This window comes from Arvicola amphibius, chromosome 8 (assembly GCF_903992535.2).
Source record: "Arvicola amphibius chromosome 8, mArvAmp1.2, whole genome shotgun sequence".
Classification (NCBI taxonomy): domain Eukaryota; kingdom Metazoa; phylum Chordata; class Mammalia; order Rodentia; family Cricetidae; genus Arvicola; species Arvicola amphibius.
This window is the reverse complement of record NC_052054.1, coordinates 37,018,541-37,044,097: the sequence shown is the minus strand read 5'-3', so window position 1 is coordinate 37,044,097 and position 25,557 is coordinate 37,018,541. Positions and strand designations below refer to the sequence as shown.

At 39.9% G+C, this 25,557-nt stretch overlaps 1 protein-coding gene across 1 annotated transcript in view; it reads left to right on the top strand.

Annotated features, from left to right (window-relative positions):
• Window positions 1-1,855: 1,855 nt before the first annotated feature.
• Rspo3 (R-spondin 3) overlaps window positions 1,856-25,557 on the top strand; it is an 84,663-nt gene continuing 60,961 nt past the window's right edge. Inside the window, exon 1 of the mRNA XM_038339659.2 lies at window positions 1,856-2,452. Coding sequence (XP_038195587.1) covers window positions 2,356-2,452 — 97 coding nt within the window. The 5' untranslated portion in view covers window positions 1,856-2,355. The remainder of the gene's footprint in view (window positions 2,453-25,557) is intronic.

The following is a 25,557-nucleotide window of genomic DNA, read 5'->3' as shown; positions in this document are numbered from 1 at the left end:
TGTGTGTGTGTGTGTGTGTGTGTGTGTGTGTGTGTGTGTATCTCATGCAACTCCTACTATTTGTGGAATGCTCAGGAAAAAAGGTTTTACCGCAGAAAAAGGAACTGTGTGGTAAATGGGAATTCTTAAAAACAAGTTTTAAAAAAAATCATACTCTTGACAGGATTACTGCTTTTCTCATATATCAAACTTGCAGGATATTATGCCTGCTTTCATATTTCCAATACAAGTAGGCAAAACAAGAGACATTTAATAAAGACTTAGCAGGAAAAAGCCAGCCTCCCAGATGCTGTATTTTAAAACTTTGCAAAGAATGCCTGTTTGAAGCTCCCTGACTTTTGTATCCAGGCCGTTTTGTCTCTTCAGTCCCAATTTTGGGGCATATAAGAAACGTACAGGTAAAAAGATTCCAGAGATCTGTTACCTGGTGTGTTTTGAAAGATTACAAAATGGGACAGGTGGGGGATATGACCTTTGCTTCTCCTCTAACTTGTGGGCAGATAAATGAAGGCAACCCTGCACATCTCACTTTGTTTTCAAAGTGGTCTGCTTGCCATCCAGCCTTGCATAAAGCTTTGCACTGCAGAAGCCTTCGGAATACTATTAAGTACTCTCAGGGCAGGTTTACATTAAAAATGCCTTGAGGTTTGTAACCTCAACAATATATGCCAGGAAGGACAGAAGAGTGTATGCGTTTGTGCTACTGGGGAACACGTAGGACTACAACAGTGGATAGCACCTCAGGGCCCTGTCTTCTCCCCAGTGCTGTGTTGGCCTGAGAACCTGGTTTTTTTCCTGCTACTGCCATGAGTCCTCCACCCCCACCCGACTTACGCTGGAAACAGAAGCAAGAAATGGACCTTTTGAACTCCCCCCCAAATGGGGACAGTCTTTCCACATAGTATTCCCAGGCTCCCAGATGAGAAGCCAAAATGTACAACAGATCCTCTCAAGAACATTAGGAGACAAGAGAGAGCGCCTAACAGGCGAGCTGGATACAGGGGGAAGTGCCTGAGGGGAGGAGGAATCTACCAGAGCCACAGCAAAGGCTGGATTTGGAAGAAAGCCTCAGCACAATAGCTTTTCCGTCCAGAAGGTCCCCAAAGCACACACCTCTGGGTCCTCCTCTTGAGATCAGATAAATCACCTTCAAGATGAAGGATAAGCCCATCTAATCACCCTTTGGGATCACCTGCCCAGCACCTGATCACAGCTACTTGGGGGGGGGGGGGGGGGCATTGAAGGAGACAGCAGCAGAGAGAAACCGAGACAGGCTAAGGAGAGCTTGAGAGGAATCTGTGACCAGAAAACCCAGGAAAAAAGCGACCCCGGTGGAAGAGAGGAGAGGCGGGTTGCTCAGGACCCGTTGCTGGAGTGAGGAGGGGTCTTTGGAAAGCCAAGGGACTGGGTGTCTAAGACGTTGAGCACCCTGCCAGAGGCCAAGGACAACAGAAGCTTTGGGGCCTGGGGTTCTTGGGACAGCTAGATCAGAAACCTCAGCGCACCCAGCCTCAGTGCGCCCACCTCACCCGGTCCGAATTATCCCTCCGAGGGCCTCCCCCAACCCCGCTCCCCTTCTCCAGCAGTCCTTGTGGTGTCCAGAGATGCTCCAGCACAGACCCGGGACCCCTTAGGCGCCTCTTCCCGTCCCTCTGCCAAATCTCAACGCCTGTACTTTTCCAGCTCCCTCTTTCCCTCTTGAAATTGAAAGTTATTGAGGTCGCTCGGGGTTGTTGCAGTTTCCTTCCCCGCCCCCCGAGCTCCCCCCGCCCCCCGCAGCCATCCCTCTCTCCCCCTCCCTCCCCCTCCTCCCGAATGGGGTGCTTCCAGCCCTGCCCAACACTGGAGCGGCTCCTGCTCGGGAACGCCAGAAGCAGCTTGGGTCTCTCCAGCGCCCCTTGGCCATGGCCGCGGTACCCACGGCGTCCGCTCCCCTGCGCTCCCGGGGTCCCAACCACTGCCGCAGCCGCCACAGTCTCTGAGCCCCAGGGGTCACTGCTCGCCGGGATCCCGCCCGCGGCCGCCGCCACTGCGCAGCCAAGGCTAACCTGCCGCCAGCCAGCCGGGAGGCTCCTGCAACCTTCGCTCGCGGCGATGACAGCCACCTCAGAGCAGCCGGCTGTGTTCGGACAATTTGAGAATGCAATTGTTGGTTTCCCTGCCCACCCTCCCCGTTTCGCTTGCCATCACAGCACGCCTGTTGGATCTCAGTGGAGAAGTCCCGCTGCTCTGGTTCTTCAGCGCTCCATATAGACCACGCCTAAAACCTTCGTACATATTAAAAAAAAAACATTTAATATAACTAACAGTCAAAAGAAAAAAGGAGAGAAAGAAGAGAAACATTACTGGGTTACTATGCACTTGCGACTGATTTCTTGGTTTTTTATCATTTTGAACTTTATGGAATACATCGGCAGCCAAAACGCCTCCCGGGGACGGCGCCAGCGAAGAAGTAAGTGCAGGGTTTGCTTTTTGGTTTATAGTTTTTATTTTCTTTTGATTATTGTGTTGTTGTTGTTTTGGTTTGTGTTGAGCGTTTCCTCCCTTCCACCGCATTCACCTGTCTCCTTGCCTGTCCAGAGTCAGCTGCCAGAGGAAATAGTCCTTCCAGCCTCCATCCTACGCCTCTCATAGGAGATAACAGTTCGGGCACGGGCTCTCCTCTAGCCAGAGCTGGGGTCTGTGCACCCGGCGCTAGCTTGGCTCCCGCCCCCTTGTAATTCGGGATCTGGAAATGTTCCGTTTCTTGCTTAGATTCTCTCTCGGGATGTGTGCTTTTCTTTGGAGACTCCAAAGGAGGCCTAGAGCCCTAGGCAGCTGGGTCGCCCCGTCCTGCCTTCGGTTGGCTTGATACTGGCCCCAAAGCAAACACCAGCACACCGCGAGTTGCTGCCTAGCTCAGGGGAGCTTTGGCTGCCCCCCCACACCCCTGGGCTGCTCTCTGGTAGTCAAGGCAAGCATCCTGGGGCGGGTTTTGGGGGGAGGCAGTGAGCTAGCGCCTGCACTACCCCTCTCCACGACGTGCTCACGAGTGGAGTAGAGTGGTGCGGGGGCGCTGGGGCTTCTACGACAGCCTGCGGAGTTGCCCCATGTCCCACGCTCTGGAGTCTGAATGGAGAGGAACTCCGGAGGTTTGGAACTCCAGTTACCTTCTTGCCTTGCCTGTCCCACGTGAGCGATTTGGTCGTCTCAGACTCTTTCAAGTGGGTCCCCTGAGACAGACACACAGAGAACGGGGTTCCCCCTGAGCCCATCTCCTTACTGCTCTTTACCCAACTACTTAGAAGAGTGTTCTGTAGCAGCTGTGTAGGGTGCTCTCTCTGGAATGAGATGGAGATGCCGGGAAGCCTCCACCAAAGTTGGTCTGAGGCAAAGGGGCACCTTTCAGAGATTCGGGCAGATATGCGAGGATGGCTCCCCTATTTGTTTCCGGGTGGCCCGGCGCGCAGCTCTGCTGTGGGTGCCCGCGAGAAGAGTCCCTTCGCTGAGTTAAGGACGACCCTGGCTTCCCAGAGGGCACAGGAGCCCAGAACTAGCTAGTAAGGGGAACTAACTGACATCACTCAGTAAAGCTATTCCTATTCCGGCTAGTTGGCTAGTCAGCCCACGACCTTGTCTGGTCTCCCGATGAGATCTCTCCCGAGTGAGTGTCCAGCCCGCAAAACCCTTGAGGCAGGAACGCTTGCAACTCTCTGGACACAACAACACTTGTGTGGAGTGAAAATTTACTAATCACCTCTCGCCACTGTTGTCTCTGCCCTGGCCCTGGACGTGAGGGTCCCCTGAAAGCTCCCTTTGTACCGCAAAGCCCAGGCCAGACAAAGTTTGATTCACCTGAAAATTGCCTTTAAAAATCGTGGCTGGGTGGGAGCGCCAGAGACTTGGAGTCCGAGTTGGCTCCACTGCCTCTCGGATCGCGTCTCTGCGCAGGAGGGCCTAAACTAAACATGTCAGGGCATCCGATTTATTATTCTTGGCCTCTGAGTGGTTTGTATTCTGTGCAACCCTCCCACCCAGTCTATCACTCAGGCCCTTCTGCTGCCTCATGGAAGCAGCAGCCAGGGGCTCAGAGGTCCTCCTACCCACCCAGGCAAGCTAGGTCCACTGAGCACTGAGTTTCAGGGCCAGTGGGGAAACAGAATTCAGGAGAAACACAGCTTCTTGCCCTACATCGCTTACAGGCCACTCCAACCTGGTAGTGACAGCCACCCACCCTTGGGAGCTCCGTACTTGCCCCAGTGGGGCAGAATCCCCACTGTGCGTTAGTGTGACTGGTACCTGGGTTTCTGGCTGGGTCACTGCTGTTTCTGGAGGAAACAAAAGAAAGCAAAGAAAGTTTGCTGTGCGTTCGTTCTCATTCCCCCCAGTGAGGACCAGAGCTGGGGAAACTCTGGGTGCGCACATCTGGGCTGGGACCAGATGGGTGATGTGTGAAGTCTAGAGTTTTTTTTTTTTTTCTCTCTGCCTGGATCTTCCCAAGGCAAGTCAAAGGCGCCCTCTGGTTGTGTTGAGGGGATGAGAAAAGAATCGGTGGAATGGAGCTGAAATTCCAGTGATTCTACGGGAGTGAGTCCGGGAAAGAGTTCCTGCAGGCATCCCTGCTGCTGAGGCGGCACTTGAGTCTGCGTTTGCAGCTTGGTCGCTCCTGCAATCCTGGTAGAGGGGCGACCCCTTGCGTCGTCTAAGTAGACAGAAGAAAGATTTGGCTGGTTCAGCATGACTTTTTTTCGGAGCATGGATCAGAGGGTTAAATGTCCTTGTTCAATGTCCAGAAACTCGAAATTAACGTCACACATTCATAAATGAACCTGGATCACGTTTTTTTGAAATATCTGAATAAAAATGTCCTTAAGAGTAATTGGGGAATTTTATAATGAATAATAAAGCAGTGGTCAAATTATTTTAAAACTGATCAGACATCCCTATTTTTCCACACTAGGGCAACTAAAGTGAGCAGTTAAGAGTATTGCTTTTGCTTTGTATAAATAACTTCATTTTCTTAAGCTTTTAGAAACATCACTAATGACGGAAGTGGAAAATTAAGGTTAAAAATATTTCCTAAAGTTTTTTAAGTGGTCTCTTGAATGTTTCAGTACCAAAGGCCTTTACTAGCAAGGAGTGTCACTGCAGAGTTAATCATGTTCACATTTAACAACCATGATTTGTTGTCAGAAATAGCCAACAAACTTATGCAAATATTCCTCTGTTTCTGTACAATAATCAGTATTCTACTGAGCTCTACTTGGCAAAAAAAAAAAAACAAGCACAATGATGCTAATTATTACGCATTACTATCTTCTCTTTAAAAAAACATAGTGCTTTAAAACAGACATCTTGTACTTTTAAATATCTATGTAATTACGGCGAATAAACACAACAAAAATTGTACTGATTTTGATTGATATATGGTGTTAAGCGATGACAAAATAAATCTATTCAGGATAAAATGTAAAGTCTTTACTCAAAAGAAGTTACCATCTAGCAAGAGTTTTTTTTTAGCAGCAAGTCCCAGATTTGGATCCTGGATGTGAATTTACAAAACCTAAACTCCATCTTTAATCTCATTTCCAGCCTTGCAATTATTTTGCTTTGAAGTTTAATAAAAAAAAATCAACCTTCTAATTTTGGTTTGCATATTAATAAACTCTAAGCATCATCTTATCATAACAATCGCAATTCCTTCCTAATACATCACATTTCACAAGAACTGTCATTTGGCTGACATTGATCTTGCTTCTGTAGAGAATGAGTTTAAGAATCAAAACCCAAGAAGCCTGCCGGAGAGTCAGTGAATGAAGTTTGTCTTCTCCCACGAATCTCTCTGCCCTTTATAATTTATGCTATGCTCTGGCCCTGACATAGAGAGGATATCAGACTACTAAAACAATTAACTCTATCATCTCCAGATTGTCATTTTCCCAATATGTTTAGAGACTAAGCTATCCTGCTCAAATAGCATAATCTTGACAAGTATTGCTACAACGTGGACAAATGTCAAATATTGCACACCAAAGTTGCTCAACATTGAGTTGATTATCCAAAGGGCTCTATAGGATGATACTGCCCCAGAGACAGGCCATCAGGGACCATGGTCTTCAGATATAAGCATCTATTATTTCATCTTAGTGTTCCACACTATACACCATGCATGTTTTAGAAATTCATTATATGTCTAACAATTAAAACACAGCCACTACAATCTTTAGAGAAATACCAAAAAGAAGCAAGAATTCAACAAAAATAATTACACTGATAATATACTTAGCGGAATACATTGATCACCGCTTATGACAGTGTAGCAAATGCTGACTTATGGTGTAAGGTTCTGATGCACTCTTGGTGGTTTTACTGCTGGTCCTGGAAGACAAGTTAACAGATGAAAGAAGAACACACTGATATTTTAAGATGTTAATTTGAGTGTTTCATTTGGAGGTTGGGAGCAATACGTTTTTCCTCACTGGACTACATTCTTCACCTGTATGCCTCAGTTTGGGGAAACATAGCTTGACAGAGATATGAGCAAAATCTGTTGAAGAAAGTGCATCTAAGGCATATCATATGGTATGAATGGAAATCAACGATAAATTCAATTTCCTGGGAAGTGGTGGCTACACAAAAATAGAAACAAAATGCATTTACCTTTCTCAGTTCTAAGGGAACCATCTTTGAACTAGAAAGATTGTTTCCCAAAATACCTCGTTGCTACTCTATTTTAAATCCATGTTTATTGCTTCAGTAGAAAGATTGTCCTAAGGACCTGGAAAATGGTATTTTGAAATACTGTCATTTTAGCCCATGTCACTCTAAGCATTGAGGATGGAAGAGCAAGTGAAAAGGGTGTACCACAAATATTTCAATATTCCTTTGAACATGCACTGTGAGCAGTAGTTAAGCTTGTAAGTAGATAGGCTTTACTGAGCCATTTCTCCATTAAAGAGTTCCATGGTTTTTAATGTTCTACAAATTAGGTCTCCAGAAAGCAATGAATTGAAATTACAACATGCAGTAAAATTTGATTTTCAAGTTGTTATAGGAAAACCCTTGGTATATTACTACAAAATGACTTTATTAGACATTTGATCCTTTTAGATTATTTGAATCTGGGTAGGGATCTCTACGTTGCTACTAAACGTCTAAAATATTTTCCAGTTCAATGTCTAATCTTTTTAAATATGTGTAGTGTTTTTAATCCTTCATGAGAAAGCATTTCAGAACCTTACATAAAGTAATATTAAAATACTACTCTGAAATTCAAAAATGAAGTTTAAAAAAATACAATTATTACTGATATTCTAACTTAATACTTTTTTCTCTTTATCTTCTTTTAAAGCACTCAACTTGAGCATTTCCATGATTCATACACCTATTCCCACTCAAAAAAATAAATACCATTCTCAACTTTCAGTGAATTCCTGAAATGCCACCAGAGTGGATATTTTGTTTTATGAAATGTAAGAATCAACTTTGGTTGCAATTAGGAAAACATCTATAAGTTCTGAGAATACAGCAAGAGGCAGTCATGATCATGTGTTGGAACTGTGTTTGACTTAGCCAGGGTGGTCCCTTCTTCTTATAATATACTGTACACTGGTGTTATTTCCAAAGCAATAATTTGAAATATCTTGACTCATAACTTGGTGGATTCTGTCTTGCTTTTGATTTTGTGGGAAAATATAGACAAATTGCTGCAATTTTTAAAAGATTGCAATGAACACGTCATCGTGGAAGTTACCATCTGTTGAGTCACTAGTCGATTTGAAATATTTTGCAAATAAGCTAATAATATACATAAAGTATATATAGGAATTTGTGAAAGATACTGGAAATTTTTTATTTGTTTAATGTGCCCAATCACATCTTTTAATTCAGAAGCATTACTAGCAATCTAATTTTAATATTTATTAAGAAGTGCTAAAAACAATGGAGTTATAGTTTGTCAAGAATGCTAAATGTCTGAGTGTCACTGAATGTTAAGATTTCCATTTTTTCCATCTGAAAATTTTCAACAATGCAACACTTAAATAAAATATTTGAAATCATTTCATACGTGAACAGTGCTAATTCACAAAACATCCACTGACAGTCCCTCTTATCTTCTAAGGTCATCTCTGCCTTAATTGTAAGGTCTGCAAGTGATGTAGCTAACAATTTACTACCACTAAAGTTCTCTGGAAAATAATAATTAAAAAAGCTCAGTGGTACCAAAGAGCATGTTCAATCATATGCATGCATAATTGTAACTGTCTGTATTTTATGCAAAATATTGCCTAACTCTTCTAGGCACTGTTTTATATAGTGTTGTATCTGACCTTTAATGTTTTGGTAACAAACAAGTTTCATAAGTTTGTGATAGAGATTGAGACCTGAAAAAAAGAAAATCCCCAATGGGAATTAGGAAGAGTGGAAAGAGAGCTAAAGATCTTGATTCATGATCCAGCATGGTCACTAGTATTTACATGACCCACACAAACCCTTGTTGCCATATTAGACATTATTTTCTCTGTGACAAGATAAGAGGGTTGAGTCATTTTTTTAAAAAAATACTTAGGTCTACACCATCCAATAATCTTAACAACTATTAATCTTTTTTCGTGAAACAAAATTCATGAGCAGGGAACTAAATAGTTCTTCCAAATTACTCATCTTACTCAACTGGGTTTATTAGATTTTAAAAAAGCAAACAAATAAAGTCATTCATTTGTAATAAGTAAATTTAACCCAGAGGATGTGCTATAGAGATTAACCAAGTGATTGCTCAAGCTGGAGAGTGGGTCACATATGACATTCTGCATCCTTCAGGTATTGTCTGAAAACAAAGCCAAGGCTTAAATAGGAACACCCAGGCAGGTTCATCTTGTCCTTAGACTTACAATTTCTGGAGTGCGTTCAGAGTGCCAAGTGGAGGAATGTTACAGAGGTTGCCTGTCACAGCAGCATTTAGACGTGCCCTGTGGAGGTAAGAAAAAGTCACATCTAATAATCCACATTAAAAAGGCCTACACTATGACACTGCGTGATTAAGATGGAGAATAATGCAGATGACTCATGTTAATGAAATCAATAGCCCTTGGCACTTAATTGAGTACAAAGAAGAAAAGGAAGCAAGACCATATTTGGCATCAATTTAGGAGCATGAGGATTCAGATGTTGGTAAACAGAAAAATAATAGACACAAGCAAAGACAAGAATGGGACAAGTAGGTTTGGTAAGAAATGTGTTTTACTTTTGAACTATCTTTAGTTTGAGGAGCTTGGAGGACACTCAGGACTTGAGCTCCAATTTCAGAGACCAACAAGAGCTGCAGTGAAGGACATTAGTGTCACTAATAGAAAAGAGAGGGGGGAGGGAGGAAGGGAAGGAAGGAAGAAGGGAGGGAAGGAAGGAAGGAAGAAAGGAAGGAAGGAAGGAAGGAAGGAAGGAAGGAAGGAAGGAAGGATAGCTGGACATACAAAATAAAAAACAGGGATGCTTTCCTTTTCCTTTACTTATGAAAAGTTTTTATTCATGCAGTGTCAGCGTGATTACATTACATCACTTGGTTCATGTTAAATGTGTTATTCTCAACAAGAATTTCTTGGTTATAGTACTTTCTGTTATGTAAGAGAATGGTTGCTGGTATCATGAATGATAGTCCTCAATTGCCAAATTGTGTAGTTGACGATTAGGCTTAGAATTTCTACTACCTACGGAACATGTTATTTTGCCACTGATCATAAGGAGACTTGAAAAACTTTCCAGTAACGGAAGATACATTCCTGCGAGGTGTTGGATGGTTTTGAACCACTGTACCTGGACGTAGCATCTATCGATGGCTCTGCCTCTTTCAAGTAGATTTCTCAATGGAAGTTGTGCTCATCGCAGGAGAGGATGAAATTGGAAGGCGTGCAGTTACTTCATCGACATTGTGTAACATCCCCGATCCGTCTTTAACCAGCTATCATAATAGTCAGGTCCAAGGTTTGTTATTGGCTCCATCTATTCATTTTGAGGCTTCATAGCAAAGGGAGTATATTTTCCCCAGTATTTTAAGGACTTGGCAGAAGTATGAGTTAGATTCATCTTGCGTTTGAACACCTTTATAAAATTAATGTGCAGTAAAGGAGGCTCTATGTTCCCTCCCCAAAACTGTTTCTAGAAATATGCTCAGAAGCATATTTGTAATTATATCCCAATAGAAAGTACATTCCTCAAAATGAGTGGTGAAACGGCCTGCATTTTATTACTACATAGTATAAAAACCACGACCACACATTGCAAAGTATCAGAATCTAAGAGCTACTTATTTTAGAATACCACCTCCCTGACATATATTCAGTCAAGTAAGAGAAGGATTGCTGCATTTAACAGCTACAATGGAACCTTACAGGTATGAGTATAGTCTACTTGACAAAGGCTGCCATATACACAGAACAAGTGCCATTTCAACAGAGGCGAGAGAATGGTGTCCAAGCATGTTAAATGCCTCATACGAAAGTAGAGCTTCACAGCTCTCAGGGCCATGGTAGCATTCTGTGTTTTTTACTTTAACATTTGCATTTGTCTTTTAAGAGAATATTATAGTAACAATAAATTCCCTAAATATCTTCTTGCCTCTCAGCAAAAACACCTTACGTGGCATGTTCCCCAAAAGACCCCATTCAGCCCACCCATCCTAGAAGCAATGTGGAGTTTCATTTTATCTGTTTATTATTACTTATTGTTTGTTCTGTTATTACAGAGATGATACTCAGTCCCTAGATGGCCGTTCAAGTTTAGCTTCAAAGTCCAGCCTTTCAAGATTCACCTTCTTTTCACTCTTGAGCTCGGTCCGTGAGTCATTCCGTTCTCAAACTCCACCTCAGTCTTTCTCCTCCTTTCCTCCTTACTCGCTCTTTCTCACTCCTTGTATTCTCCAGCTTACAACTCTCCTTTATCCTCCCTCCTCAATCTCCCCTATAGGCAGTTTCTAGTTGCCGATCGTTTTTATACCACAAGCAATAAAATCACACGATTTATTTGACGTATTATAAAATCCTTCTTCCCAAGTATGTCTTGCATATCCAAGACAAGATTTACTTAGGCATAAAGATGTGAGCAAAACTGTAATTCTGTAGTTACATGTCAAAACCCTTGGATAGAATTTACAATCACAATTGGCGTTTCCCTAGCCAGTTTTTTTTTTTTTTTTTTTTTTTTTTTGGTTATCCAGAAAGCTGTCTTTATGATGTTTATATTTCTTTTACCAAGACCATTAATAATAACCTCCATTCTGAATTTTTGCTTTATGGGCCTTCATACAGGGATTGCTGATGCTGAGTTCATATTAGAATCACCTGGAGAGCTTTAAAAATAAAAACAACTAGCCCAAATGGCACAATCTCTGGAGACAGGGCCTAGGTAGTCTCAGTTTTAAAACTTGTCCTGGGGATACTAAGACAGAGCTGAGAGTGCTATATTTTCAGACCCTTAATTCAAGACCATCCATTAGAGCTGAGCAACTGTTGAAAACAATGCCAGTTTTATGAGGGTTAGACAGACAAAATAAACCTGTGTGAAGGGTGATAAGGGAGGAGATATGTATCATCTGAACAGCAGAAAGCCCTCTCAGTGCATGATTTCTCAATAGGAAATTGATAAACGCAAGGCACTGAGTTGAGCAAGCAGGGCTATCTCAAAGAGAATCAATCACTTCATTCTAGGAAGAGAGCAAAGTGCACACAGGAAGGCATGGGCATGAGAGTGTGCTGGATCCCAGCAAGGTAGCTCCCAGGAGAAGGGGACTGCACTGCTGTGGTTGGCGAGGGGGGAAACAGTGCAACCGTAAAGTAAAATGGGGTGCAAGCCACGCTCAAACTTATTTCCAAAACTACTCAATAATGGACAGCTGGGGTTTTGTTTGTTTGTTTTGTTTGTTTGTTTGTGTTTAATGTCTTACCAGATGATTGGTGATGTGCCTGAGTATCCTCCTTGTTGTCAGGAAAACCTTAATGGGGAGGCAACTGCCTAACAAGAAGTAAACATTCCTTTCTTTTATAGGCTTTGCAATTCCTGACTAGTTTAGCTTGACTACTGGTGATCAGTAAGACTACTATAAATAGCATGGGGGGGGGGGAGACTCAACTCTATCAAATGGATTAAGTTTGGAGCAGATCATTAATTCAGAAATGCTTTCATTTTTCTCCTAACCTGTTTTTCTCTGAGCAGTTGTCTCCACTAACTCTTGTTTATTATTCTTTTTAAGTCCATACAGAATTTTCAAACCTTGCCATAAATTAGGGAAAACTCCATGTAAAAACGAGGTGGAAGTCTGGGCTTCCTGTCAGAGCTCATTGTGCTTGTTAAGGGGGCTCTTTGGGAAAATTTGGGTTGCAATGAGTCACTAGGCCAAATCCCAATAACCACAATTGCCAGAAGTAATTAGACTGAAGAAAGCCAGGCTCCTCGGGAGGAGGGTCATCATAGCATGCTTGAGACATTGCTCCGTGCTCAGACCTAGTTACTTGTCCCTAAGGATTGGGAGCAATCATGAGCTACAGCAAGCAGGAAACTACCCAAAACAATGCTTTCCCACCAACTTTCTTCTCAATAGGTTATTCACCCTGAGCATGCACGAGATGGAAATATGCCACTAGCACCGCCGCTGGCGGTGACACAGTGCACGTCACAATCCTCATAAACCACCTGTCTGTCTGCAAGAGTGCAAAACCCACACAGAGAAGGCCTGCTGTCATTATGGCTAGTCTGCCTCCTCCCTTCCTGAGCAGATAAAAAGAGCCCCAGGAATTCAGTCTTTGTACAAGAATTATCTGAAGGGGAAAGAAAGGAAAGAGAAAAAAAAATCCCCGTAAACATCCCCAGGTCAATTTAGACATAATATTAGTGAAAGGACTTTCAATGATAAGAAGATGGTAATGCTTGATGATGGCAGCACAGGAGTGCTAAAATCTGCAGTTAGAAAAAGGCCGAGGGCAAATTTAGGATTCCTTGTACTTAATTAAACTAACCCCTTTCAGAAGCCTGGTGACAGATAAATAGAAATTATCAACAAAGAAGTGGAGCTATCATTTGAAAGTTCCAGTATAAGAAACAAAAAGACTGTTAAATCTTTCCATACAACAAGCACAGAGGGATCTGTACACAATAACCCAGGGGAAAGTTTGCTTCAAAGCCATTGCCATCGTCTGGAATACTAGGGGTGTCCTATTGCCTCGTGGGATGGATCTTTAATTGAACAAAACAATAAAGATCCCAGGGCTCACTATCCTTAAATTCCTTCTAATCTAGAAAGAATTCAGTATATTCCTTTATTCCTTTCATCTTAGGCTACTAGATCTTTGTGTAAACATATGGAAACAAATACCACTATTTTAAATAATCAGATGAATTCATTTGCTGGTCAGATTGTGTTAGCAACTGGCAATCTCCAGATATCTGGTAGATGTGTTCTGACCACATATAGGTAATGAGATGGAATGAGCTGCTTCTCATTGTGAGCAGCTTAGGAGAGCCATAGAATTCATTGCATTTCTTGGGAATTTGTCAGAAGTCTAATGATAGAAAAATCCAGTTTTTCTTTTCCAGTTGAGCTGCAGAAGTACGTTGAGTGATTCCTACTACCACAGCCATCTTCAGAGTCCAGGGACCCACTGGAAACTATTTGCCAATGACTTTAATATACTGTTTGTGATCTAAAGGAAATGTTTATAATTCTGCAAATTTGTATGAAATAGTTTTTAGACAAACTACTTAATTTATGGGCTATTGGGGAGAAGCAATGTAATTCAACACAAGCATGCTGCATTTATATTATCTCAGTGAATGGTAGTTCTCTCCCAATGTATGAAGCTTTCCTGCTTATTCCACCTAGAAACTGCCTTTCAAATCACAGCTCAGAATGATTTCGATGCCTCAACACACTTCTTGTACACGTTTCTATTTGTGGACAATTTATCCAGTCTCTGAAAACTATGTGTTTTCTCTTCTTTAAACCTGGAACCAGCGGTGAAGTCATTTTTACAAGAGCAATAAACTAAAGTGGTTTTTCAAATATCTTACTTGACTTTCTTTTCATGCTGAAGTACCTTTTGTTAATATAAGCTCTTCAGATTCTAGCAGGAAGCTCCCTAAAATTCTAGGGCTGCTTAAAATTATATGACCAGAAATCCCCTTTCTCCCCAGCTACCAGCCCTCTCCTTCTGGGAGTATGCCAGCAATTTTTCACGATTCATTCTGACAACTGTTCTGGTGTAAATATTTAGAGAAATCCTTTCCATTGGAGATTAAATAAAGTATAAGTAACTGTTTTGAAATGATAGGTTTTTATTGATGTTTGCAAGAGCAGACCTTATTTCATCTGATGCATAGAGGCTGACACCCTCTGTAAAGACCAAAGGAAAAGTAACCAAGCCAGGAATTACAATGTGCTGTATGTAATTTGAACTGCAAACTATTGCCTATCATTTATTTCTAGAAGGCTTATGTTTAAATAATGTAGAGAAAAATGAATTAATTTAAGCTGAAAATATAAAAGATGAATTTAAATTGATCAAAAAGGTAAGAAGCAATAACATATCTCTTCATCACTTAAATAGCCCCTTGCTGTTTTCCCATATGCTCGCCAGAGTGAAGCAACATGTGTGAGATCTGCTCTGACATAAGCTCTGGTTTCTCTCTTATTACTCAAGAATTAGTATTAAAGGGGATGTGGGCTGAACTCTAATGCTTATATCCAATATCACTTGTGAGAATAGAGTGGCAACCTCAACCTCAAGGAGTAAGCTCACCAGTGTCCTCGGTCTGTGTTTCCCGGCCACACAAAATTCTCAGATAACGAGTCCATGCAGGCTTGCCTCCCTCAGCATCCAGAGTGAATTGGTGACTGAGTCAAGCCCTCCGGTTCTCACCTCTCTTATATAATCAATACAGCAGAGGAGTCGATACAACTTATACACATCTCCAGCACATGTAAATCATCTTTTGAGGACTTACAACACTTAGTCCTGATAGATAGCTGCTATAGCATATTTTTAAGGGAAAATAATAAAGAAAAAGGTAGGCAGCCTTAGTACAGACACATTTTTTTGAAAAATTGTTTTAAGTCCTCCGTTGACATTGTAGACTCGTGGATGCAGAAAGATAAGTAGGTTAAGGGTGACACAGCTAGGCATTTGATGTATAAAGAAGATCACGGGCTGAAGTTCAGATTAGTGCTACAGTATCGGTGATCTCATGGTGTCGGCTGGATAACAAGCACAGACCTCAGAAAACTTGTTTCTCTGTCCTTTGATGATGACACTAAGATATAAAAAATCTGTCCTTTTGAGTTCATTTTAACCACTGACAATTAACAATCTAAGATCTCGTGTTAGTCTGTTACTTTGTTCTTTATAAAGTAAGGTATTCAAAATAAGTTAATGTTTTTTTCAATGAAAAATGATAATAGAACTTAGATGTGAAGGTGCACATGCGACCCCAAAAATCTCGGGAAACTACAGCAAGTGATTTCTGTGGACTCAAGGTCAGCCTAAGAACTATGTCTCAACATCTACAATGAGATTTGATCCCTGTGTCTTGATGTCAAAACTACAGTACTCACTAAATTTCAAAATGTTTTACATTTGAATCTTGGTTATATATAATGACGTGACAAGGGAAATAATAAGCAGGGAACTATGGGATACAAATGGAAAATTCATTGCACTTCATTGTAAAAGAATTGTAACTTTTGACCTTCTCAAAACTTGTGTATTTTTGGATGTTGACTACAGTGAGAAACGACTCGGAGGTAGAAGGCAAAGAAGTTTGACTGATAATTGATAGACAGTGGTATAGTCTCCCAAATCATTTAGTCTGTGATTGCTTTGTGGCCACGGCAAAGCAGCTCTACTACTCCTCATTTTCCAGAGAACAGGTTACTGACCTTAAGTTCCTTCAATTGTGACATCAATGAGCCTTTCTTGCCTTCTTGCCACATATTCTAACCATATAGAGTTACCTGTCAGAGCTTCATGGATGTGGAATTAGGGCTTAAATTTAAAAGTATAAGTTTTTCTTATACCTTTTAGAGTATGTTTTACAAAATAAGCAGAAACCAGTTTACTGGAGTTAAATACAGGGTAAAAATGAAACTCAGCTTTGCCCTAGTTAAATTATCATAAATAGATAGATCGATAGACAGACAGATAAACATAGACTATTGCTAAAGATAGAATGCTTAGATATATTTATAAGTTGTGACATACTCTTTTTTAAAGATATGTTTGAATAGAAATAGAAATTGAATTATTTGCAATGAGTGAGTCCAAGCCACATCCAAATATTTATCTGGAGACCAGTATTGTGGAAATGAAGCACAAAGATGGAAGGAAACGCAGCCTGAAACACTGGAATTTATTAGGCCTCCCAGCATTTTCTTGTCTTAAAATTTATGGCCAATGAATAGGAGTCATCACTTAGTGTGACCTTTGTGACAATCACGGGAAGTGCGCCATGTGTACTGTAAACGTAGCTGGCATTGTTAGGTAAAGCTTGGAATGGAGTGGCATAGTTTAGCTGAGCAAATTTCCATTTTGGGTGCATTTATTAATTTCTATAGCTGAACTCTCACACTACTTCATTAACTGGAATTACTTCTACCAAACAAACACTGAAATATTTTATGTTTAAAAATAGTGCATTTTTGTTCATCTATCCAAGGAATTTCTCAAACCTTTTATGGTAACCAATCCCTTGATCACTACATGGAACTTGCAACCAGACTGACCTAAAGCGCCAGCTTGGCAGATGTTTGTCAACATGTTGTTTGGATTTCTCTGTAAGTCCATTGATTATTTTTCTAACATCAGTTGATAACTTTGAAAAGGTTCATTCCTAAAATTCAAAGACCTGAAAATAATTTGATTCAGATCTTTTTTTTTTCTAAGTTATAATTAACTCCTGAATGGTTTTAAATAAAGAAAGGCAACTATCAGCCACTTTTTACATGTGCTATTTTGCAACAAGTGGATGATACATCGATAACAATAACATAAATAAGAACCAGAATGAAAAACATTAAAGGGATATGTCAAAATAATACAGAAATGATAGATCCAAAGGCTAATGTAACAGTCTTCACTATGACACTCTGCTTTTCATTAAGCCTATTAAAGAGGATACCCAGGGGACAGGGAAGGTTAAAAGAGGACATCCCTGTGCAATGGAGATGGAAATATTATTATTTAATTAGACAATAGGTCAGTCTGATAAAAGAAATAAACCAGAATAATTGACAGGGTTACAGGGAAGTAGAAAAGGACATTAAACTGTTTTATAGCAGCTCAATGAGATCAGAGCTGGTGTTTCTCAGTGGTTATTCTGGTTGCTAATCAGCATCAGTAGTACTGGTGGGAAATGAAAGACATAAACTCTATTCATTACAGAAATACAGTCTGTGGGGAAGGGTGATTGGAGGTGGAGATGAAGGGAGCTCAGGAATTTCTGACTTCAGGGAGTAAATGGTGCCATTTTTTCCACAAATTTTTCTTTTCAAAGAGAGCTACCTGTTTGTAAATTAAAGAATTATTTCACATGCTCTTCATTTCCTTACTGAAGGACAGGCCACTCACAGAGTCCCAACAGTCTATCACTTACAAATGAAACACCATTTGGTAGCAAACCATTCTTGCCAAATTACCAAACTTCTCATTAAGTTATCAGTTTCCCTTCTAGAATGTTCTCATTCTATTCTTGGGGATGAAGAAGCCTCTAGCGGGTCTCAAACTGGTAAAGCATCACTGTGCAATTACTAAAAGTGACTTCTTTTATTGGGTTGCATCGTATGGAGAAACTGTTTCATCATTACCAGTTTTTTTTAATATCCATTTTAAATGGGCAGATAATGTTTAGATAGTCATCTAACAAAGTTCAGAGATATCCTATGCATAATATTTTATTACAATCCCAAGTAAGCAGCAAAAAAGAAAAAATAATATGAAAGGATATTTTCTTTTTCCCCCAATAAAAGTCTAAGAGTTTTCCTATACTGATTAAATCCCCATATATTTCCACTGAAATAGCTAATATTTTTATAATTTCTTTGACTTTGGCATCAACAGCATGTAGGTATTGAGATTCTCTCTGTACCACCAGCTCTCTCTCTCTCTCTCTCTCTCTCTCTCTCTCTCTCTCTCTCTCTCTCTCTCTCTCTCTCTTTCTCTCTCTCTCTCTCTCTCTCTCTCACACACACACACACACACACACACACACACACAATGGCGTGGAGACCTTCTTATGAAAGCTCAGCCTATAGCTTAAGCTTGTCTTACTAGCTTAAATTAAGCCTCTTATATGAATCTATGTTTTGCCTCATGGCTTTTTGCCTCTCCTCTACATTTCCTCTGGAGTCTCTCCCCTGCATAGATTCATCTCATCTTCCTCTCTCTCTGCCTGGAAGTGCCACCTAACCTCTTCCTGCCTAGCTATTGGCCATTCAGCACTTTATTAAACCAATCAGAAGATGTTGTGGAAAAAACCATACCTGTACAAAAAGATTATTCTACAACATTTCCCCTTTTTTCTAAACAAAAAGGAAAGGTTTTAGCACCAACCCAGAAAAACTGTTACAATAAGAACAATTATCAGGTAAGAATTACATTTACAATATTCAGTCCATTTGTATTTGGCAAATTCAGAGAAAGTACTGTGTTAGCTATCCTATCTTAGTCCAAGTTTTAGACGAAAGGCATTTTCTGTCTTGTATTACAATCCTAAAAATATCAAGGTAAATATTTGTTACATGTGAGATTTTGACTGGCTGACAAGATTTTCATTGGCAGATCTTTAAGGTCCTGTTCAATTGAATTCTTATCATAAGATGAAAGCAATAACTAGGCAAGAACACCAACCCTTATTTAACAAACCACCTAAAGGAAAAAGAAGAATAGATTGTTTTCTGTGGTAGAAGTACCTGGGTTCTATACAGAAAGATACTTAAAATAAGTATTTATATAAAAATATTTCATATAAATGTTCATAATTCATAAGTATCAGGACATTTATTGATTTAGAAATTCATGATCCTATAAGTTGGAAATTAATTAGCTATACAGAGCTTGATGCTCTCATCTGAAAAGTTATGAAGATGAGCAAGATTTCCATAGTCCTATTAAGTTCCACCGGAACAGCATTCTCATGAGTCTTCTTTCTTCATATGCGCCTAGTAAATGTTCTCACTTTCCCTGTCCATCTATCAGTCTGGGTTCTTCTCCTCCTAACTGCTGACCATGGCATGTAAGCACCTCAACTACCAGTAATCCCTTATGCCTGGTATTTCTCTTGCAAAAAGCTTCTAGTTTATGTATGTGTGTTCTTTCCTATGTAAAAACATGAATTTCCTAAACCGTCACACACTGCTTGAATGAGAGTACTTGTTTTATCACAGAGTTATCTATCAGCCCCTGGGAGACCGCTTTGGGCAATAGTTGAAACTCTTCATATGGCAAAGATGTCACACTCAAAAAATGTGACAATTATGCCATTTGTGTCAGAGTCACCTGAAATGTTTCTTACAAATGTAGATCCTTAAGTCTACCATCTCCATTCACAAATCAAAATCTTTAGAAATAGAACCCAATCATTTGAATTTTAAACACATCCCCAATGCCATGGAAACAGAAGTACAGACTATGCCTGTGTGTGTGTTTGCATGTGCACAGGAGTACAGGTGTGCTTGAAGACCAGAAGAAGGTTGCACATCCTCTTGGAACTGGAGTTATAAGATGTTTGAAGTGGCCTGACATGACTGTTGACAACTCAGATCCATGGAAAGAGCAGAACCTGCTTTTAACCACTGAGATATCTCTATAGCCTCACTGTTAATGTTTTTATAATTCATTTTCTCTGTCTCAGTCTGTTTAAAGTCCTTTCTTTGGTGAGTTGTCAGGCCCATGGGCATTTTTGTCTGGAATGCATAATAAGTCTGTGTCTCTGACACTTACAACAGCTTCTCACATTGACTCTTGGTGAATTTCTGCCTCCTATGTTGCTAAATATCTTAAATTACAAAGATTCATCAGAATATGCCCTTTTTCCATCCTTTGTTATTGGATAAATCTACCAGCTATCTCAAATACATGCAGAGAGAGACAACTGTGCAATACAGTAAATTGTCTTCAATATATGTATTGCTCTTTTAAGATAGGGTCTTACTGCATAGCCAAGATGACCTGGATATGGTGTGTATACCATGCTGGGTTCAAACTCACAGACTCCTACCTGCCTCTGCCTTCCAAGTACTAAGATTAAAAGTATTCACTAGCACACCCTATACTAGCTATAATTAGGATTTTCTTTTTTCTTTTATTAGTTCTGTGAGAATTTTAGCAAATGTGTTTTATTCATAGTTGCCCCTTTCCACACCTCCCAGATCCTTTACTCTCTCCCTATTCACCAAGCTTGGTGTCCCCCTTTTCCCCTCACACTTCAATTTGTGCTGTCTTGACCTTACCAGGGCTCCATTCTTCGAGAAAACTCCCACTCCATCTTCCAGCAGCTGTCATGGCTCTTCAGCTAGGGGAAGGACTTTGTGCCACCTCTCATACCCATTCTGCTATTCTGCTCTTGCTTGGGGCTTCGGCATGCTGCTGTAACTACTGTGAGTTAATACGGGCCACTGTCTTTCTGGTTCTAGAGGACACTGTTTCCTTGTATTCATCCACCACCTCTGCTCTTAAACTCTTCCTGCCTCTCATCCACAGTGATCCTTAGTAGAAGGGTATATGATGGAGAAGTCCCATTTTCTTTTTTTTTATTTATTTATTATGTATACAATATTCTGTGCGTATCAATACCTTGGACAGCTGTGGGTTTCTATGCTAATCACTCTATAGTGCAAATAGAAGCTTCTCTAATGAAAGATGCATTAATTTACAGTCATGATTGTCAGTTATTAGGAATTAGCTTAACACTATGTCCATTTAGCAGAATAAAAATATTAAGTTCTCCCCTCAAGTCTATGATCTAATTAGTCCCAAGTTCTTTGCCTGACAATATTGTTGGGTAGGTCTTTTATCTTGTAGAGCAGAAGTTAAATTCACCCAGAAAGTGTTGCTTACTCCCATGATGTTCATGACACTGTTTCATCGGTGGACATGTCTTCCCAAACCAGTCATTACTGTAGCTCAGAAGAATCACGCCGTGGTAAGACTGACGATTAATTTATCTTCTAGTAGCATGTATAGTACCTTCCAGCACTTTGAAAATTACCCTGTAAGGATCAAGCTTCCAAGTGACTATCAGCTTGATTATTATGTTCTGTGACTCAAGAAGATGGTGTCTTTAGCAATATGGTTTTACTTTAAGGTTCTGGAGGGTAATCAATAGCATTAGCAATATGACACCTCACTGGCTAACAATTCCAAAAGAGGCACAACTCACTTCTGGCACTGGTTGTTGTTGTTGTTGTTTTCTTTTGTCAACTTGTGATATCTCATAGGGCATTGCCATCCTGTTAGAGTGACTCCAATTTAACTCTTTGTGTGTGTGTGTGTGTGTGTGTGTGTGTGTGTGTGAATATGTAAGCTTCTATAGCAGTAGGTAGGTTTCTATGTGACTTTTTAAAAAAAGATCTTATTGTTACTTGTCTCTCCCACTCCCTTTTGTTTCCTGCCTATATCCTGCTGTCCTACCCCAATTCCAATTTCTCCCTTCCTGTTTCATTAATACCCTTTAAACTGTTATATCCTTTTTCTTACCCCTTGAATGAAAACAAAGACTGGCTTCAAGAAGAGGGAAAGGGGAATACTTATTTTCTTCTGTGGGTATGCAAGCTGATGTAGCCACTATCAAAATCAGTATGTAAGGTCATTAATAATTTGAAAACAGATTTGCCAGATGATGCATCTACACAACACTTGGGCATATATCCAAAGAACTCTATCTTACACTAGAGATGCCTATTCTATCTAGAATAGAGATATCCTACTCTATTCTACACTAGAGATACCTGTTCTATCTAGAATAGAGATATCCTACTCTATCCTACACTAGAGATGCCTATTCTATCTAGAATAGAGATATCCTACTCTATCCTACACTAGAGATGCCTATTCAATAGAGATATCCTACTCTATCCTACACTAGAGATGCCTATTCTATCTAGAATAGAGATATCCTACTCTATCCTACACTAGAGATGCCTGTTTATCCATCACTGTTCTATTTGCAATAGCTAGAAAATGGAAACAGCCTAAATGTCCATCAATTGATGAATAAATAATGAAATTATGGCATATTTACACAATGGAATACTATTCAGCTGTTAAAAAAGTAAAATTAAGAGATTAACAGGTAAATAGATGAAGCTAGAAGCATTAATTCTGAGCCCTGATCCTGAAAGACAAGCATTATATTTTTCTATCATTTGAGGATCTTATCTTTGAATTTTCATATACTTGTGCTTCATTGGGAATATCTATGAAGGTCAAAATACTAACAAGGAATAATGGGGATGGTGTGGGTCTTCCGGAAATAGGAGCTAGAAGGTAATGGTACTTAATGGATTTTTAATGAGTGTTAGGATTTTAATGAATGTTAGGTACTGTATACAATGTCTTTGCAAATACTTCTCAGAAATTATCAAGTTGATGATCCTGTACTGCAGATAAACAACCCTCGATTTGAAAGGGATAGGCAAATCTTGCCAAAATAAATAATCAGATTCCAATCTCTTGACACAGGTAATTTGTGTTATTCATCTTTGTATGTTTGCTAGCTAACAGGGTGAAAGTGTTTAATAACTTAATTTTCAAATAAATACTTGGATTAAGAGATAAATGTTAGTAACTTAGCTAGAAAAATAAAACTGGAATTCCAAAGCAGACTGCAAACTGAGAACCCACACTCACCACTGTTTGGCCTCCTCTGGGAAGTGTGCAGGGCTCATATCCAAATGAGGCACCAATGCAGGGGGAGTGCATCAAAGTTCCCAAAAACATCTCACTTAATAAGGTGCATCTTTATTCTATGTGTCATCAGCGATTTCATTAATCTAAGAGAAAGAGCTACTTATTTTTCTCTGCTCTAAGCTTTAAATGCGACTCATAAAGCCAGGTATTTTTTTTTAATGGTACGCCTACTATTTGCACATCTTCTTGTGCCTATTAAAACACCACAAATCTTCGCCTGCTGTTTGCTTATGCTAAGGCTTCAGCCATCAGATATGCTACTTTAGCATGCTATGTGCCACAAAGATCCAAGTTTATTCATAATATAACAAAGTAGAGTTTGTTTTTTTGCACAGACTGAAGTTTGTTTCGTTCAAGAATGTGAGTTGGTAGTTATGGCTTCACACCCATGCAAAGTCAGTACCATTAAACTATCACATTTTCTGTTTATGTTAACTAATTATTTCTCCCATTAAGAAAAGGGGGGATGGTTCTGTTAGCCTGGCCAGAGCACATAATGATTCCCACTGTTGGATGAACACTGTTGGACCTGTCTCCTGAAAAACGCTGTTATTTACCACCCACAAACTCATCAACAGTCCTGGCTCTCTGCAGAATCTGGATCCTCAGCCCTCCCCAACCCCTCTTGTCCTCTGTTCACCTCCACTTGGGAACATGGCCACTTGGAGAAAGGGAAGTTTCCCTTCCCTTAGAACCAGCTGGGGATGCTGACTCAGTACCTTACATGTTAACCCAGAGCAGAATGTGCTCGCTTTATGATGGCGTTTCTATTTGTGGTTAAGGTCAAGATCCTTTGCTCTTGATCCTTCAGACACCTTGATACACTCTCAGGAACAGACTGAACCAGTAGACCAGACTAGGTCATCACAGGAAAGTAATATGATTTTTCCTATTATTCAATTCAATTTTGAAATCTATCCATGAATTATTATTCTTTTAATAAATAAAGTAACATAATGTGGAGACTCTTATGTAAGTCTCATTAGATTGAAAGCCACAGTGTCAGTTTTTGCATTCATTGATTTCTTTTGCATTAATAGATTTAGAAAAATGTAAGCAAAGACTATATGTTAGGCTGTAATGATTAAAAAGATTTTATTCTCTTATGCTTTATAACTTTCCCTTTTCTCTTTGCTTACCCAAATACACAAATATACTCCATTAAAAGGGGAATGACAATTTAAAACCTCCATGCAAACTAAAGTTACTGCCAGTGGGAGATAGGCAGGACCAGAGGGGAAATGGAATGTTCTCACATGGAGGAACCTAGAGATGGATACACGGGCTCTTGGAGTTCTGGAATCTGAGTGCAAATTCCCAAGTATGTGCCTATTTAGAACATTTACTCTAATATAAAAATCAATAAGTGAACACATTTGTTTGTAAAATATAGAATACCTGCTCTTTTCGCAGTCTGTAATATTAAGAAAACTTAAAGTGAATAGAACTATCAGACCAAATATGTTCTCTCCTTTCCTTCTAACATTTACAAAGTACAGAGTCCACAGACACTAACTTGACCTGTGGACTTCATTTAAGTAGGGCTTCTGGGGTTGGATTCTGCCCTGCTCTAGCCTCCTCCCCTGTCACTCACAGTGCTGGAGCTTCACAGGTTCCCTTCGTGCTGCTCCTCATGGTTAGTTCTTCCTTACTGCTGGAAGGCCTTTGCACTGTTGGTCCTTGACTAAACTGTTTCTCAGATGCACAAGGATGGCTTCTGGGGCTTCTCCTCATCATCCAGGCCTCAAACAAAGAATAATGTCAAAATTCCCCACCTCACCACTGTGCTTATAGTAGGATCTCTGAGTCAGTCTGTGCTGTACATGCCTGAGATCTAATTTAATCTATATTTATCCAACTCTGCATTTATGTTTTTATCAACTGGTTAACAACATGACATCAAGAATTGGACATTGCCTTCACCCATGTAGTCTCTATACTGAATAACACAGTGAGTTCCTAAATATATTTTGTACTGAAAACCTTAATTTATAGCTTCTATGTTACATTCATGCGCAATGAACCCATTTTCATATTTGATTCATCCTGACCTCGTAGACTGGTTAAGATAAATGTTGCCCTTGCTAACCAAGCTTACATCTGACTACCAAGTGTTCCACATATGGTGAATTTCAGGAATTATACCGCTACTACAATTTTCTTAGAATTTTGAGTTGACTTGATTTTAGTGAAAAAAGTAGCTATTCACTATTTAATGTTAACCTCAGCTTAGGTAACTGGGAATTTGTTTTAAAATATTTAAAGTATAAAACTGTTAGACTTATTATAGGAAATTATTATTTAGGAATAAAAGGTTTACCAAGTTCCCAGAGCAATTATTCCTATGAAAAATAGTGTGCTTCCTTGCATTTTAATAATGGTCGATCACTAACTGTCCAAGACTCAGCAAATATGAATGTAGTTTTTACTGTACCTGTTGAGAATTGTGTGAACTCAGGTAGAGACTCAGTTTTCCAGTTAAAAGGGATAAGCTGGGATAAAAGATATGGCAGACTTGGTCATTCTAACAATTATTTTTTTTAGTTTGATATGGTTCAGTAATTTTATTCTTTTTAAAAAATGTTTTTCTTTTATTGAACATTGACTTTTTCCTTATATAATATATCCTGATTAT